Source organism: Gigantopelta aegis, chromosome 15 (genome assembly GCF_016097555.1).
Source record: "Gigantopelta aegis isolate Gae_Host chromosome 15, Gae_host_genome, whole genome shotgun sequence".
NCBI classification, from domain to species: Eukaryota; Metazoa; Mollusca; class Gastropoda; order Neomphalida; family Peltospiridae; genus Gigantopelta; species Gigantopelta aegis.
In genome coordinates, this window is record NC_054713.1 from 39,991,396 (window position 1) to 40,006,743 (window position 15,348).

At 38.3% G+C, this 15,348-nt stretch overlaps 1 protein-coding gene across 1 annotated transcript in view; it reads right to left on the reverse strand.

The window, feature by feature from the left end:
• The window catches only part of LOC121389829 (arginine-glutamic acid dipeptide repeats protein-like), a 184,706-nt gene that overhangs the window by 14,624 nt on the left and 154,734 nt on the right, over window positions 1–15,348 (reverse strand). Inside the window, exon 10 of the mRNA XM_041521478.1 lies at window positions 6,299–6,434. Coding sequence (XP_041377412.1) covers window positions 6,299–6,434 — 136 coding nt within the window. The remainder of the gene's footprint in view (window positions 1–6,298; window positions 6,435–15,348) is intronic.

The following is a 15,348-nucleotide window of genomic DNA, read 5'->3' on the forward strand; positions in this document are numbered from 1 at the left end:
ACCACAGAAACAACACTCAATTACTAAAGAGAAATGAGATTTCATTCTGAATAACAAGGCTAATGAAAGGAAGTCTGCTTTTGTCAAGTGAACTGTGGCTACATCATTAAACAGAAGGGCGGGACATAGCCCAGTGGTACAGTGCTCGCTCGATGAGCAATCAGTGTGGGATCGATCCCCATCAGTGGGCCCATTGGGCTACTTCTCGTTCCAGCCAGTGCACCACGACTGGTATATCAAAGGCCATGGTATGTACTACCCTGTCTGTGGGATGGTGCATATAAAAGATCCCTTGCTGCTAATCGAAAAGAGTAGCCCATGAAATGGGTTTCCTCTCTCAATATCTGTGTGGTCCTTAACCATATGTCTGACGCCATAAAACCGTAAATAAAATGCTTCGAGTGTGTCGTTAAATAAAACATTTCTTTCTTTCTGTCATTAAACAGGGATGTGAGACCCATTTAAAACAAAAAACTAAAATGATCTTTATAATGTTGAAATAGGGTTTTGTTTTGTTTTTTGTTTTGTTTGGGTTTTTTTATGGGTTTGGGGGTTTTTTTTGGGGGGGTGGTTGGTTGGGGTTTTATTGTAGGTTTTTTTGTTTAGTTTTTTTAAATTAATGACACCACTAGAGCACATTGATTAACTAACCACTGGCTATTGAGTGTCAAACATTTGGTCATTAATAGTCATGATCGACACTTTTTGAAAGAAACCTGCTACATTTTTTATTAGCAGCAAATGATCTTTTATATGCACTTTTCCATAGGACAGCACATACCACAGCCTTTGATACATCAGTTATGGGGCACTGGCCGATGGGGGGGGGGGGGGGGGGGGGGGGCATTAATAAATGTGGTCAACCAAAGAGTTTCAATACTATGACCCAAGCACAAGATGAAAGAACTATCAACTCTCTAAAACTCGCCCAGTAAACTTTTTATTTAAACTAAGTTTATACAGAGGAAACATTTAAAATCTGAATTATTTAATTCATCTCAAACTATATTTTTTATCTATATAGTAGAAGTAGAAATAATGGTAGTGGTAACAGTAGTAGTAGTGGTAGTGGTGCTAGTAGTAGTAGTAGTAGTGGTGGTGGTGGTGGTGGTGGTGGTGGTGGTGGTGGTGGTGGTTGTAGTGGTAGTAGTAGTAGTAGTAGTAGTAGTAGTGGTGGTGGTGGTAGTGGTAGTGGTAGTAGTGGTATTATTAGTAGTGGTAGTGGTGGTAGTGGTGGTAATGATGGTGGTGGTGGTGGTAATGGTAGTGGTAGTAGTAGCAGCAGTAGTAGTAGTAGTAGTAGCAGCATTAGCAGCATTAGCAGCAGTAGTAGTAATAGTCATAGTAATAGTAGTCATAGTAGTAGTATAGTAGTAGTAGTAGCAGCAGTAGTAGTAGCAGCAGCAGTAGTAGTAATAGTAGTAATAGTCATAGTAGTAGTAGTAGTCATAGTAGTAGTAGTAGTAGTAGTAGTAGTAGTAGCAGCAGCAGCAGTAGTAGTAATTTATTTGGGGTTTTAGTTTATTAATGTTTTAAGTGTTTGTGGATAAATTTGGACTTTATTCTCTCTCTTTTTTTCACCATTATTCAAACAAAATTACAAATATGTATTTTTATGAAGTGGAAAAATCAACATCTGCACAGCCAAAGATGACCTCATTATTTTTTTCTCTTTCTCTTTAACTTCTCGGTATGCGGGAGATTTAACTAAAGATCCCTTAGTTCTGTCCATGATTCAACGGGCCACATAAAACTGCTGATGCCATAATCACTACACTGCATTAGGAAATTGACGGCCTTATCCGATCAATTCCCCAACCATAAAAGATGGCCGACCAGTTGTTGGCTGATAACATGAAACAGTGGGGCCCAGGCAGCACCTGTCAATCAATTGTCCACCAATCAAACGCGCCAATCCATGCAGAAGTAGGCCTGACAGCAGGCAGACTCATCTGACCTTTTGGGACCACCCATGACCTGACCTCACTCGACCCCGTGGCAACAGCCAATGAAAAGGCAGTAATAACAAACCATGGGGTCAGGAGCTTCATTCAACTGTAGGGTTATCAGAAGTCTGGTGGAGTACAATGGGTGAAAGCCGATGAAAATAAAGTGGTGTGGATTTTGATAATAGGGGGCACCACTGTGCAGTGTTTTCTGGGAAAGCTTCAATGTGTTGAGAGGTAAAAGAGTTGATTGTTGTGTGGAGTATCGGATACTGCTATCCAAACAACTGGTCAGTACTAGAAAGGTCAAAATAAGTCCCATCAGAAGATGTGTGGCTAAGGGAATTAGAAGTTAATAGAACCTAACCTTTTGAATGAATATAAAATTTGTGGTTTATAAATTGGAAAATTAGTCAATGAAAAGATAGTTGAAAGTTGGACAATGGGTGAAACATTCAAATTTTCCGTTTTTTTTTTTTAATTATTATTTTGCTTGGGTTTTTTCTTTTAATTTTATTTATCATTGGAGGGGCGGGGGGGGGGGGGGGGGGGGTCTTTTTTTTTCTCTCCCTCTGTTGTACTTGCTTCGAAATACTTTTGGATTTTTAATTATCATAATGACAAAATTACAATATACATCATAAAAGATGCACAAATTTAAAATAAAATATAATAAATGACATACATTTGTTTAAAATTATAATTTACTAGATCACATGTATTTAAAAAAAAAATCATAAACAAAATATATTTCTTCCAGCAATAGCATTTAAAAGTAATGTAAGACACACTTTCAAATTAAAAGTTTGTTTGTTTGTTTTGTTTTGTTTAACAACACCACTAGAACACACTGATTTAATAATCATCAGCTACTGAATGTCAAACATTTGGTGATTTCGACATATAGTCTTAGAGAGAAAATCTGCTACATCTTTTCATTAGTAGCAAGGGATCTTTTATATGCACAAAAAAAAAAGAAGAAGAAAGAAATGTTTTATTTAACGACGCACTCAACACATTTTATTTACAGTTATATGGTGTCAGACGTATGGTTAAGGACCACACAGATTTTGAGAGAAAACCCGCTGTTGCCACTACATGGGCTACTCTTTCCAATTAGCAGCAAGGGATCTTTTATTTGCGCTTCCCACAGGCAGGATAGCACAAACCATGGCCTTTGTTGAACCAGTTATGGATCACTGGTCGGTGCACGTGGTTTGCACCTACCCATTGAGCCTTGCGGAGCACTCACTCAGGGTTTGGAGTCGGTATCTGGATTAAAAATCCCATGCCTCGACTGGGATCCAAACCCAGTACCTACCAGCCTGTAGACCAATGGCCTACCACAATGCCACCGAGGCCGGTTTATATGCACCATCGCACAGTCAGGATAGCACATATCACACGCCTTTGATATACCACTCATGATGCACTGGCTGAAATGAGAAATAACTCAATGGGCCCACTGAAGGGGATTGATCCTAAACCTACCACACATAAGGCGAACACTTTACCTCTGGGCTATGTCCCACCTCTCACCCTCAAATTAAAATACAAAGACTTAGTTACACAGGCTTTAAACCCTTTTTTTATAATGGGGGAAGTATTTCAACACTTCATCTGGAAACAACCAGCTATCACATGATCCAGCCACTCAGCAATCTATTCTTCATCTCAACAGCAGACCCATAACTCAAGAAAACAGTAACCCAACCATCAAAACAAAATGGCCGTATCGCTTCCTCTACCCATCCGCAGTCTGGTAATATATTCCAAACAGCTGCTAAGCACTACAACGGACCTAAGCCGACAAAGCTCTCGGTGTGTCAGCACAGGATATAGGCATCCACGAATGTCTACCTGAAGCAACACATCTCTCAGAAAACAAACACATAGCTTTCTTCACCAATCAGTGCTCTTTCGTCCGTAGTGCTTGTTTAGTTACGGCAGGCTCGACTTTTGTTTCACTGAAGGTTGGAGAGCAAAACAGTGTGTGGTTGTAGAGAAAACGGTATGTGTTTTGAAGAGAATGTAATTAGTATATAGCTGTAAATGTTTGTAGGGGATAGTATCACTGGCATAGGAAGTGGAGGGGGAGGGCAAGGGAGCATGTGCCCCCCAGTTTGTGGAAGCAGCGATGTTTTTTTATATATTTATTTATTTATGTACTGTATTTATATTTATTTATATATATATATATATATATATATATCTGCGTGTGTGTGTGTGTGTGCGTGCAGGGCACAATATTTCACGCAAACCGCCGTTCTGTTCGCGTGTCGGTTACGCAAAATTAAATTTACGCGAACAGCAAATCGGTTACGTCATGACCTGTAAACGTTCAGAAATTAAAACTTGCAAACTTCACGATTACAGGAAGTTTATTCATGCAGACATACTACTGGTATTCCGACAAATGTTTTAGACTGATTTTTAGATACTTGATGCACAGCAAACCAGTAAACGACGTTATATTGCAACAGTTGTAACTTGCGACCAGTCTACAGTTTTAAAACAGTTTTAAAGAAATGTGCTCGGACCGCTTGGGACGGCTAAATTTTCTGCTGCTATTTTATCTCTAAAGGAATATAATATATGTAGACATACTATTGGATTGGCTATAATTTTACATATGTTAAAAACAGTTTTAACGTAAACAGGAATCCAAAGTACACGTATATAAGTACCATCGATGAAGTGAAAGTAGCATAGCCACCGCAAATCGCAAAAAGGAATCCCTACAAATGAGTATTTATCTATTTCAAAGGTGTACCGCCCATTACGCACAGTACGCATGTGCGTAATTAAAAAACAAAATCCGGGAATAGGTTGAGGCTGTCTGTAATTGTTCTATAAAATAGACCTCTTAAAATTGACTCGAAAAAACATTTTCAAAAATGCATCTACAGGCGTCCTGAGTTTCAAAGTTTTCATAGGGGGAGGCCCCCCGAATCCCCCCGCTCGGGCACGCCTTTGGTGTGCGTAATTCTAAGAATATTTCTGGCTACGCCCCTGTATTTTGTTTCAGTACTGGGGCTAATATTCAGTTCTTTTATAATATTGTTAACTTTAGCAAGCATTAAAGACTTTTTTCTTTTTTTTGTAAAATGTTTTCTTTTGTATTTGTTTCAACTTTATGTTTCAGCTAAAAAGTATGTATTTAAAATATAATTTTAACATAATTTTGAGGTAACCGATCAGATAACCCATGGGTTACGCAAATATATTTCACGTAACCGAACAATTGGTTACCTAGGTAAAAACCACGTGAACCGACTTCCGGTTACCTCAGATTTCGAAATATTGTCCCCTGTGTATGTGTGTGTGTGTGTGTGTGTGTGTGCGCACGCTGCACGCCACAAGATATGGAATTGTGTTCTAGATGCAGGAATCAACCGTTTTTACACCATAATTATGGGAGTTCGCCCTCTTTCAACACTGCATAACCAAACAATCAAATCACTTCTGTTTTTTTGTTTTATTTTGTTTAACGACACCACTAGAGCACATTGATTTATCAATCATCGGCTATTGGAAGGAAGGAAATGTTTTATTTAACAACACACTCAACACATTTTATTTACGGTTATATGGTGTCGAATATATGGTTAAAGACCACACAGATAATGAGAGAGGAAATCCACTGTCGCCACTTCATGGGCTACTCTTATTTGATTAGCAGCAAGGGATCTTTTATATACACCATCCCGTAGACAGGATAGTACATACCACAGCCTTTGTTACACCAGTTGTGGAGCATTAGCTGGAACGAGAAATAACCCAATGGGGAAACAAACAGGAATCAATCCTAGATCGATCGCGCATCAGGCGAGTGCTTTACCACTGAAGTACGTCCCTCCCTCCCGCCCTCCCACCCCACCCCCGGATGTCAAATATTTGGCAATTCTGACATATTGTCTTAAAGGCATATTGTCACAGACCACTGACCTATTTAATGGTCTAACAAAGTATTACCTGAATAATTTGATTTGTCCCTAAATGTACTTCATTCAACCATCTTCATAACCACCATAATTGAATTATGGCAATGGTCCATAATTCAAAAACTAAAATTGACATGGATTTCACTCCATCATGATTCAGTTAAGGTGATGCAATAGCTAGATTTGGTTTCAAACAATTAATGTAATTTTTAGTTATTATCCATTTTTAGAGAAATAATGTCCTTAAATCCGTGACTGTATGCCTTTAAGAGTCTTCCGATTTCAACAAACTAAAACAAGAAAAGGAGCACTCTTTCGAGCAGAACTAAATATGTCACCTACATAGAGCCACATGCAACAAGTGTTAAAGAGTTAACAGACACGTTACACACGAGTGTGAGTACTCACAGTAGTCTCCGATGGGCTGGTTGGACGAGCGGACAGTCTGGCGTTTGAGGCCGGCGCGACGATGTCGACGATGAGGTCTGTTCGACACAGCGGCCGGAGTCTTCTTCCAGAAGTAGTAGTACTCGACTAGATCACCCTGTAATAACAACAAATCGTGTTCATTCATGCTTTTTATATGTCTTTCAGCCAATGGTTAAAGTTTGGTTTGTTTAATAACACCCCTAGAACACATTGACTAATTTATTAATTATCAGCTATTTAAAAAAAGAAAAAGAAGTTTATGTTTTAAATGTACATTCCCACAGACAGGACATCACATACCACAGCCTTTAACATACCAGTTGTGATGCAGTGGTTGATGTTACTGAATGTCAAACATTTGATAAGTTTTGACCCATAGTCTACAATTTTTTTCATTAGCAGCAAGGTATCTTTTATATATACTTTCATACATACAGGACAACACATACCATGGCCTTTGATAAACTGGGTTGGGGGGGGGGGGGGGGCACTGGTTGGTACAGGAAAATCCCCAATCAGACAACTGCCTCCACTGAGATGGTTCTGTGGTTCGATCCTAGAACAACGTGCTTAAACATTAATTAATATAACAACAGAAATCATGTTGAATTTAACAGAGAAAGGTTGTATGTTGAATTTATCAGCAGTCACACTGAATACCACAGAAATCATGTTGAAGTTAACAGAGAAAGGTTGTATGTCGAATTTATCAGCAGTCACATTGAATACAACCACAGAAATCATGTTGAAGTTTAACAGAAAGGTTGTATTTCAAATTTATCAGCAGTCACATTGAATACAACCACAGAAATCATGTTAAAAGTGAATACAGTAAGGTAATAATATGCTGAATTTATCAGCAGTCACATTGAATACAACCTCATAAATCATGTTAAAAGTGAATACAGAAAGGTAATAATATGCTGAATTTATCAGCAGTCACACTGAATACAGCCACAGAAATCATGTTGAAGTTAACAGAGAAAGGTTGTATGTCAAATTATCAGCAGTCACATTGAATACAAGAAAGGTAATAACATGCTGAATTTATCAGCAGTCACATTGAATACAACCCCATAAATCATGTTAAAAGTGAATACAGAAAGGTACAACCCATAAATATGTTGAATTTATCAGCAGTCACATTGAATACAACCTCAGAAATCACAGTAAAATCATGCTGAATTTAAGCAGCATTGAATACAACCTCAGAAATCAGGTTAAAGTTAACAGAGAAAGGTTGTCTGTCAATTTATCAGCAGTCACATTGAATACAACCCCATAAATCATGTTAAAAGTGAATACAGTAAGGTAATAATATGCTGAATTTATCAGCAGTCACATTGAATACAACCCCATAAATCATGTTAAAAGTGAATACAGTAAGGTAATAATATGCTGAATTTATCAGCAGTCACATTGAATACAACCTCAGAAATCATGTTAAAAGTGAATACAGTAAGGTAATAATATGCTGAATTTATCAGCAGTCGCATTGAATACAACCACAGAAATCATGTTAAAAGTGAATACAGTAAGGTAATAATATGCCGAATTTATCAGCAGTCACATTGATACAACCACAGAAATCATGTTAAAAGTGAATACAGTAAGGTAATAATATGCTGAATTTATCAGCAGTCGCATTGAATACAACCACAGAAATCATGTTAAAAGTGAATACAGTAAGGTAATAATATGCTGAATTTATCAGCAGTCACACTGAATACAACCTCAGAAATCATGTTAAAAGTGAATACAGTAAGGTAATAATATGCTGAATTTATCAGCAGTCACATTGAATACAACCTCAGAAATCATGTTAAAAGTGAATACAGTAAGGTAATAATATGCTGAATTTATCAGCAGTCACATTGAATACAACCACAGAAATCATGTTAAAAGTGAATACAGAAAGGTAATAATATGCTGAATTTATCAGCAGTCACACTGAATACAACCACAGAAATCATGTTAAAAGTGAATACAGTAAGGTAATAATATGCTGAATTTATCAGCAGTCACATTGAATACAACCACATAAATCATGTTAAAAGTGAATACAGTAAGGTAATAATATGCTGAATTTATCAGCAGTCACACTGAATACAACCTCAGAAATCATGTTAAAAGTGAATACAGAAAGGTAATAATATGCTGAATTTATCAGCAGTCACATTGAATACAACCACATAAATCATGTTAAAAGTGAATACAGTAAGGTAATAATATGCTGAATTTATCAGCAGTCACACTGAATACAACCTCAGAAATCATGTTAAAAGTGAATACAGTAAGGTAATAATATGCTGAATTTATCAGCAGTCACACGGAATACAACCCCAGAAATCATGTTAAAAGTGAATACAGAAAGGTAATAATATGCTGAATTTATCAGCAGTCACACATCAGCCAGCAAGACAAACTCGGTTTTGTTTCCGTAGCAAAACACGACAACTCCCCATTGAGACTGATTAGTGTTAATTGATCTGTGAGTGGGGACACAGCAAGAATGCGTTCCCGAAACCATGCTTTATCTCGATCTATCAGGAGAATATAGCACTCCAGTGGGGTTCGTATTCAGCACAACATTAGAACCTTGTTGGCATTCAGCAGAACATTAGAACCTCCGAGATCTGAAGCACGGTTTACGTTACACGTACAATATTATTATGTGTGTGTGTGCTCCAACCAGGAAGAATGCCTCATGAATTATGGTTAAGGTTGTGTTGGAAGGAGAAAGGGATATTTAGTGATGGAAAAATTAACAAGCTTGAAAGTATAGCTTGGGGCTGTGCATGGGGAGGATGATGACAATTTTTTAATACACCCACTACCCATAAAATGTTGAGCATTTTTTTACAATAGTAAACCTTAAAAAAATGTGTTTTTAAAACACCACTAGAGCACATTGATTTATTAATACTTGGCTACTGGATGTCAAACATTTGGTGATTTTGACATCTAGTCTTAGAGAGGAAACCTGCTACATTTTTTTCATTGGTAGCAAAGGATGTTTTATATGCACCACCCCACAGACAAAATAGCACATAATACAAAGTTAAAGTTTGTTTTGTTTAATTACACAACTAGAGCACATTGATTTATTAATCATCGGCTATTGGCTGTCAAACATCTGGTAATTTTTAGGTATATAGTCCTAGAGAAGAAACCCACCACGTTTTTCCATTGGTAGCAAGGGATCTTTTATATGCACCATCCCACAGACAGGGTAACACATGTACTACGGCATTTAATATACCACTTACCAGTCTATTCAGTGGCGTAGGTAGGTGCCAGAAAGTGTGTGTGTGGTGTGTGGGGGGGGGGGGGGGGGGGTGCATACTTTTATATTTACACACTTTTACACTATTATAAAGCAAATATAAAGCAAAATATCTGAAAAGTGGGGGGGAGGGCACATGCCCGTCCCCCCCCCCCCCCCCAAATTCCTACGCCAGTATTATTTATTTATAATTGATTGGTTTTAATGGTTTCACCACAGAAAAAAGGTTCTGTGTAATGAGACCACAAGTGCATAATGATTTATTAATATATTCACTCTGGCCATTCAGAAATGAGATATGAAGATAATTATTTTATTAATACAGTGAAATCGGTCTGAACCGGATCAAGCTGGAGACCTAATATTTGTCCCATTTAGACAGGATCCAGTATTTAGAGGGTCGAGTTTTAGAATTTAGAATATATGGGATCATTAAACGTGGCTGGATTTCAGAGGATTCCAGTTTGTCGAGGGTCTGATTTACACAAGTTTCACTGTATAATTTCTGTTTAATAATACATACGCCTATGTGACAGGAGGATTGTATGCACGAAAATATATCTTCGACCAAAAAAACCTGTTCATTCATTTATCATGCTACACTTACATACAGAATTGCATTGTACATCATTTGCATAGTTGCATCAACCTATTTGCATAAAGTACAGCATTGTTATATTTTGGATCAAATTACTCATTTGCTGATCAGGATGATTTGCATATTTATATCATGGTTAATCTGAATATCAAATTTATATATTTTATATATACCATTATACAATGTATATAATATGTTATGAGATAAAAATTAAAAAATCCTTTTTTAAATTTATTATTATTTTTGTAAAACAATATATATATATATATATATATATATATATATATATTAGGACAAAAAAAATCTGGTCTCTGGTTAATGCACAAATTGATTTTGACCCTCGCACGTCAACATTTAAAAAAATTATTTCCTGCGGTATGACAGTTTTTTTTGTCTGATTAACCTGTGGATTGTACAGAAACCCCAATGGTACTGTTTAGGAAAATATTTAGGGTACCAAGTCAAAGAAGGGGGCACCATGGCCATTGAGGATGGACCAGATGAGGATGACGTAAAAAAAAAAAAATATATATATATTCCCATCTTTTCTGTGCAACCCGTGCTTTAAAAAAAAATAAGAAAAATGTTTTTTCTTTTTTCTTTTTTAAAAAGCCACTTCACAATTCTGGAACTTTGGTCTGATCAGAGACAAGACTTTTTTCTTTTCTTTTCTTTTCTTTTGCCCTAATATATATATATATATATATATATATATATATACTTTATGCAAAGAATAGATAAATTTATTTCACCTGCAGAATAATAATGGCACGTACAGTATTGGTTTTAAAAAGTTTTATTCTTAATTATATGCACAATTTTATTCTTAATTATGACTTTATGTGCACATTTTTACTGCCATTTTAAACAATGATATGAATTTTGTTTTTCATTTAATACTTTATAATGTGCATAATAACTTGCTATTCAACTGTAGACCAAAACATTAGTCATCCACTAGAGCACATTGATTTTTTAATCATCGGCTATTGAATGTCAAACATTTGGTAATTCTGACATATAGTTTTAGAGAGAAAACCAACAACATATCTCCATTAATGGCACGGTATCTTTCATATGCACCATTCCGCAAACAGGATAGCACATACCACAGCCTTTGACATACCAGTCGTGGGGCACTGGTTGGAACGAGAAATAGCCCAATGGGCCCACCAACAGGGATTGATCACTGACTGACTGGGCATCAGGCGAGGGATTTTACCACAGGGCTATATCCCGCCCTTGTTTAATCACTGAGGCTGGTGACAAGATCAAAGAGATTATGTGCCACAGATTTACCTGTAAAGATTAACACCTGTGTAAATGAGCACCTGGCTCCGATTAATAGAACAGACCACAACAGAACAATAACACTGGTATTGCACAGATACCTGGCCACCTTGGAGACAATTACTGATCCGTGTCTGAACATGATCATTCTTTTGAAACTAATTCTTAACCCAGGCCAGCACTCTACTACAGCTTCATTCTTAACCTAACGTCCCTACCCATCCACACTACCCCTAACCATCCACGTCATCCCCAACCATCCACCCCATCCCTACCCATCCACACTACCCCTACCCATCCACGTCATCCCCAACCATCCACCCCCATCCCTAACCATCCACATCACCCCTACCTATCCACGCTACCCCCAACCATCCACCCCATCGCTATCCATCCACGCCACTCCCAACCATCCACGCCACCCCCAACCATCCCTAACCATCCACCCCATCCCTACCCATCCACGCCATTCCTAACCAACCACGCCATCCCTAACCATCCACGCCATCCCCAACCATCCACCCCACCCCAACCATCCACACCACTCCCAACCATCCACCCCATCCCACTCACTAACAATATGAAGAAGACAAAAAACAACAGATCCATAAGTACATAAATACCGGTATTAACCCCAGGCCACACACACACACGTGTAGTCTGTAAAACCATAAAAATATTGTGAATTAACAACCAGCAAATGTTTTTACATTTAAAAAAAAAAATCTATTCCAAATTAACAAAACAAAAAGTAATAAATAATGAACCAGGGGCCTAATTCACTAAACTCTCATAACTTTGCGATCTCACAGTGCAGTGCTAAAAGACTTGTAAAGAGGATGCTTTATTGTCTAGCAGAGCCTAAGAGACCTTTGTGAATTAGGTCCCAGGGCCCATACTTTTGAAACAATCTTATTGCTACAATATAGTAAAAGAGTCATAAGCTATGACATCACTATGGTGTGTGTGCTGTAGTGACATCATAGCCTACGATGGTTTTACCATGTCCTAGCTCTAAGATAGAAGGAAGGAAATGGTTTATTTAACAACACACTCAGCACATTTTATTTAAGGTTATATGGCGTCGGACCACACAGATATTGAGGGAGGAAACCCGCTGTCTCCACTTCATGGCTTACTCTTTTTGATTAGCAGCAAGGTATCTTTTATATGCACCATCCCATAGACAGGATAGTACATACCACAGCCTTTGATGTACCAGTCGTGGTGCACTGGCTGCAGCGTGAAGTAGCCCAATGGGCCCACTGACGGGGATCGATCCCAGACTGACCGCGCATCAAGCAAGTGCTTTACCATTGGGCTACATCTCACCCCCCCCCCCCCCCCCCAGCTCTAAGATAGCTTTGAAAATCTCTAGCCTACAGAGCACATTATCCAACAACAGCACCACCACCAACAAAACCACCACCACCAACACCACCACCACCCATGATCAAGACATCATCCCCTCCCCACAATCTGACATCACCGTCAACTCCTTAATTGTGTTTCTTTCGATAATGAAGACATCATGAGTCGCGCTATAACCACATTATGAGTACACATAGTCCGAACCAACCCTGGAGGTGTGGCCCACGCACTTAATCACAGTTGACAAGAAAAATCATTAAAAATGTGTTCAGGCAAATCGTAGCCTATTATGACACTTATTGGCCCATTCGCTACTGGCAAACACAAAAGCCAGTCGTCTTTCCCGACAACAAAGCCCTCAATGTGGTCTGTTTTTAAAAAAAACCTGATCATGAATATTATATTTCGTACACTAATATTATTCTGTATATATTAACACATTAGAAAAAAAATAAGAGTAAAGTTTGTTTTATTTAACGACGTCACTAGAGCACATTGATTTTTTATCTTATCATTGGCTATTGGACGTCAAACATATGGTCATTCTGACACTTTTTTTTAGAGGAAACCCGTCATCGCCACATAGGCTACTCTTTTACGACAGGCAGCAAGGAATCTTTTATTTGCACTTCCCACAGGCAGGATAGCACAAACTATGTTGAACCAGTTATGCATCACTGGTCGGTGCAAGTGGTTTACACCTACCCAATGAGCCTTGTGTAGCACTCACTTAGGGTTTGCAGTCGGTATCTGGATTAAAAATTCCATGGCTCGACTGGGATCCAAACCCAGCACCAACCAGCCTGTAGGCCACAATATAAAAGTGAAACCATATTCTGTACAGTAATGTTGTTTCAACGTGCTCACACAATGGTTAAAGTTAAAAGTTGTTTTTGTCTTGTTTAACAACACCACTAGAGCACATTGATTTATTAATCATTGGCTATTGGATGTCAAACATTTGGTAATTTAGAGAGGAAACCTGCTACATTTTTTTCATTAGTAGCAAGGGATCTTTTATATGCACCATCCCACAGACAGGATAGAACATACCACAGCCTCCGATACACCATTCACAGTGCACTGGCCGGAACGAGAAATAGCTCAATGGGCCCATCGACGGGGATCGATTCTGGACTGTCCGCGCATCAAGCAAGTGCACCTAGAGAGACAGACACAGATGGACTTACAGACAGATACAGATAGACTTACAGACAGACTTACAGACAGATAGACAGACAGTCTGAACTAGCCCTGCAGGTGTGGATCACACACTTTATCACAGCTGACAGGAATAAAATCATTAAAAATGTGTTCAGCTGAATTGTAGCTTTTTATGACACTTATTGGCCCATTCGCCACTCAGGACTGACGAAGTACCAGTCAACTTCACTGACATAACCCAGCAGCTACATGAACAGGCGTTACAGATCTCCAACAGTTTAGCCACAAAACTCACACATTTGTACCAGCATTACCGATCTCCAACGGCCTAGATACTGGACCGAACTTTTGTACACATACACCTCACACATTTGTACCAGCATTACAGATCTGTTACTGCTTAGATACTGGACTGAACTTTTGTACACATACACCTCACACATTTGTACTAGCATTACCGATCTGTTACTGCTTAGCCACCAAACCGCACTTTTGTACATATATACCTCACACATCTGTACTCGGGTGAACACTCTACCACAGAGCTTAATTCTTGACCTCACTTCCCCACCCATACATAACCAGTGTTTGAGATTTAACGGTATCCCGATATCCCGGGGATACCAAAATTTAATTTTGGATACCAGACTTCAAGAACCCAGTATCCCACTGGGATATCATATAATACTAAATTCTCAGGTGGGATACCAGATTTTGAAATGTTAGTATCCAACTGGGATACTGCCCAAAAATTTTAATCTCGAACACTGATAACATGTCACACATTTGTACCAAGGGGCAGGGATCTTGCTTAGTTGGTAGACTGCCTGCATGAAGTGCTTGGGTTATAGCATCGAATCAAAGGTTGTGGTATGTGCTGTCCTGACTGTGGGAAAATCTTATAAAAGATCCCTTACTGCTGACAGAAAAAATGGAGCAGATTTCCTCCAGGACCATGTAAAAATTACCAAATGCTTCATATTCAATAGCCGATGATTGAAATAATATCTGGGTTTCTGCCAGAGGGTAAAATGGGTATGGCGCCATACATAAAAAACTTTTTTTTGGAAGTTAACCTTTTGTCAATTACTCTTATCATTAATGTATGATTTTCTTAACCTTAACCCTAAACGTAACCCATTTTCTTTCTGGGAGAGGCCCCTCATACCCCCTAGTGACTGTGGGAGCATTCAATTCCATAGTGACATACCCAAAAATTGCTTTCTGGCAGAAACACTGAATATGACAATGTGTCATTAAACAAAACAAACTAAATGTTTGAGATCCAACAGCTGATGATTAACATATCAATGTGCTCTA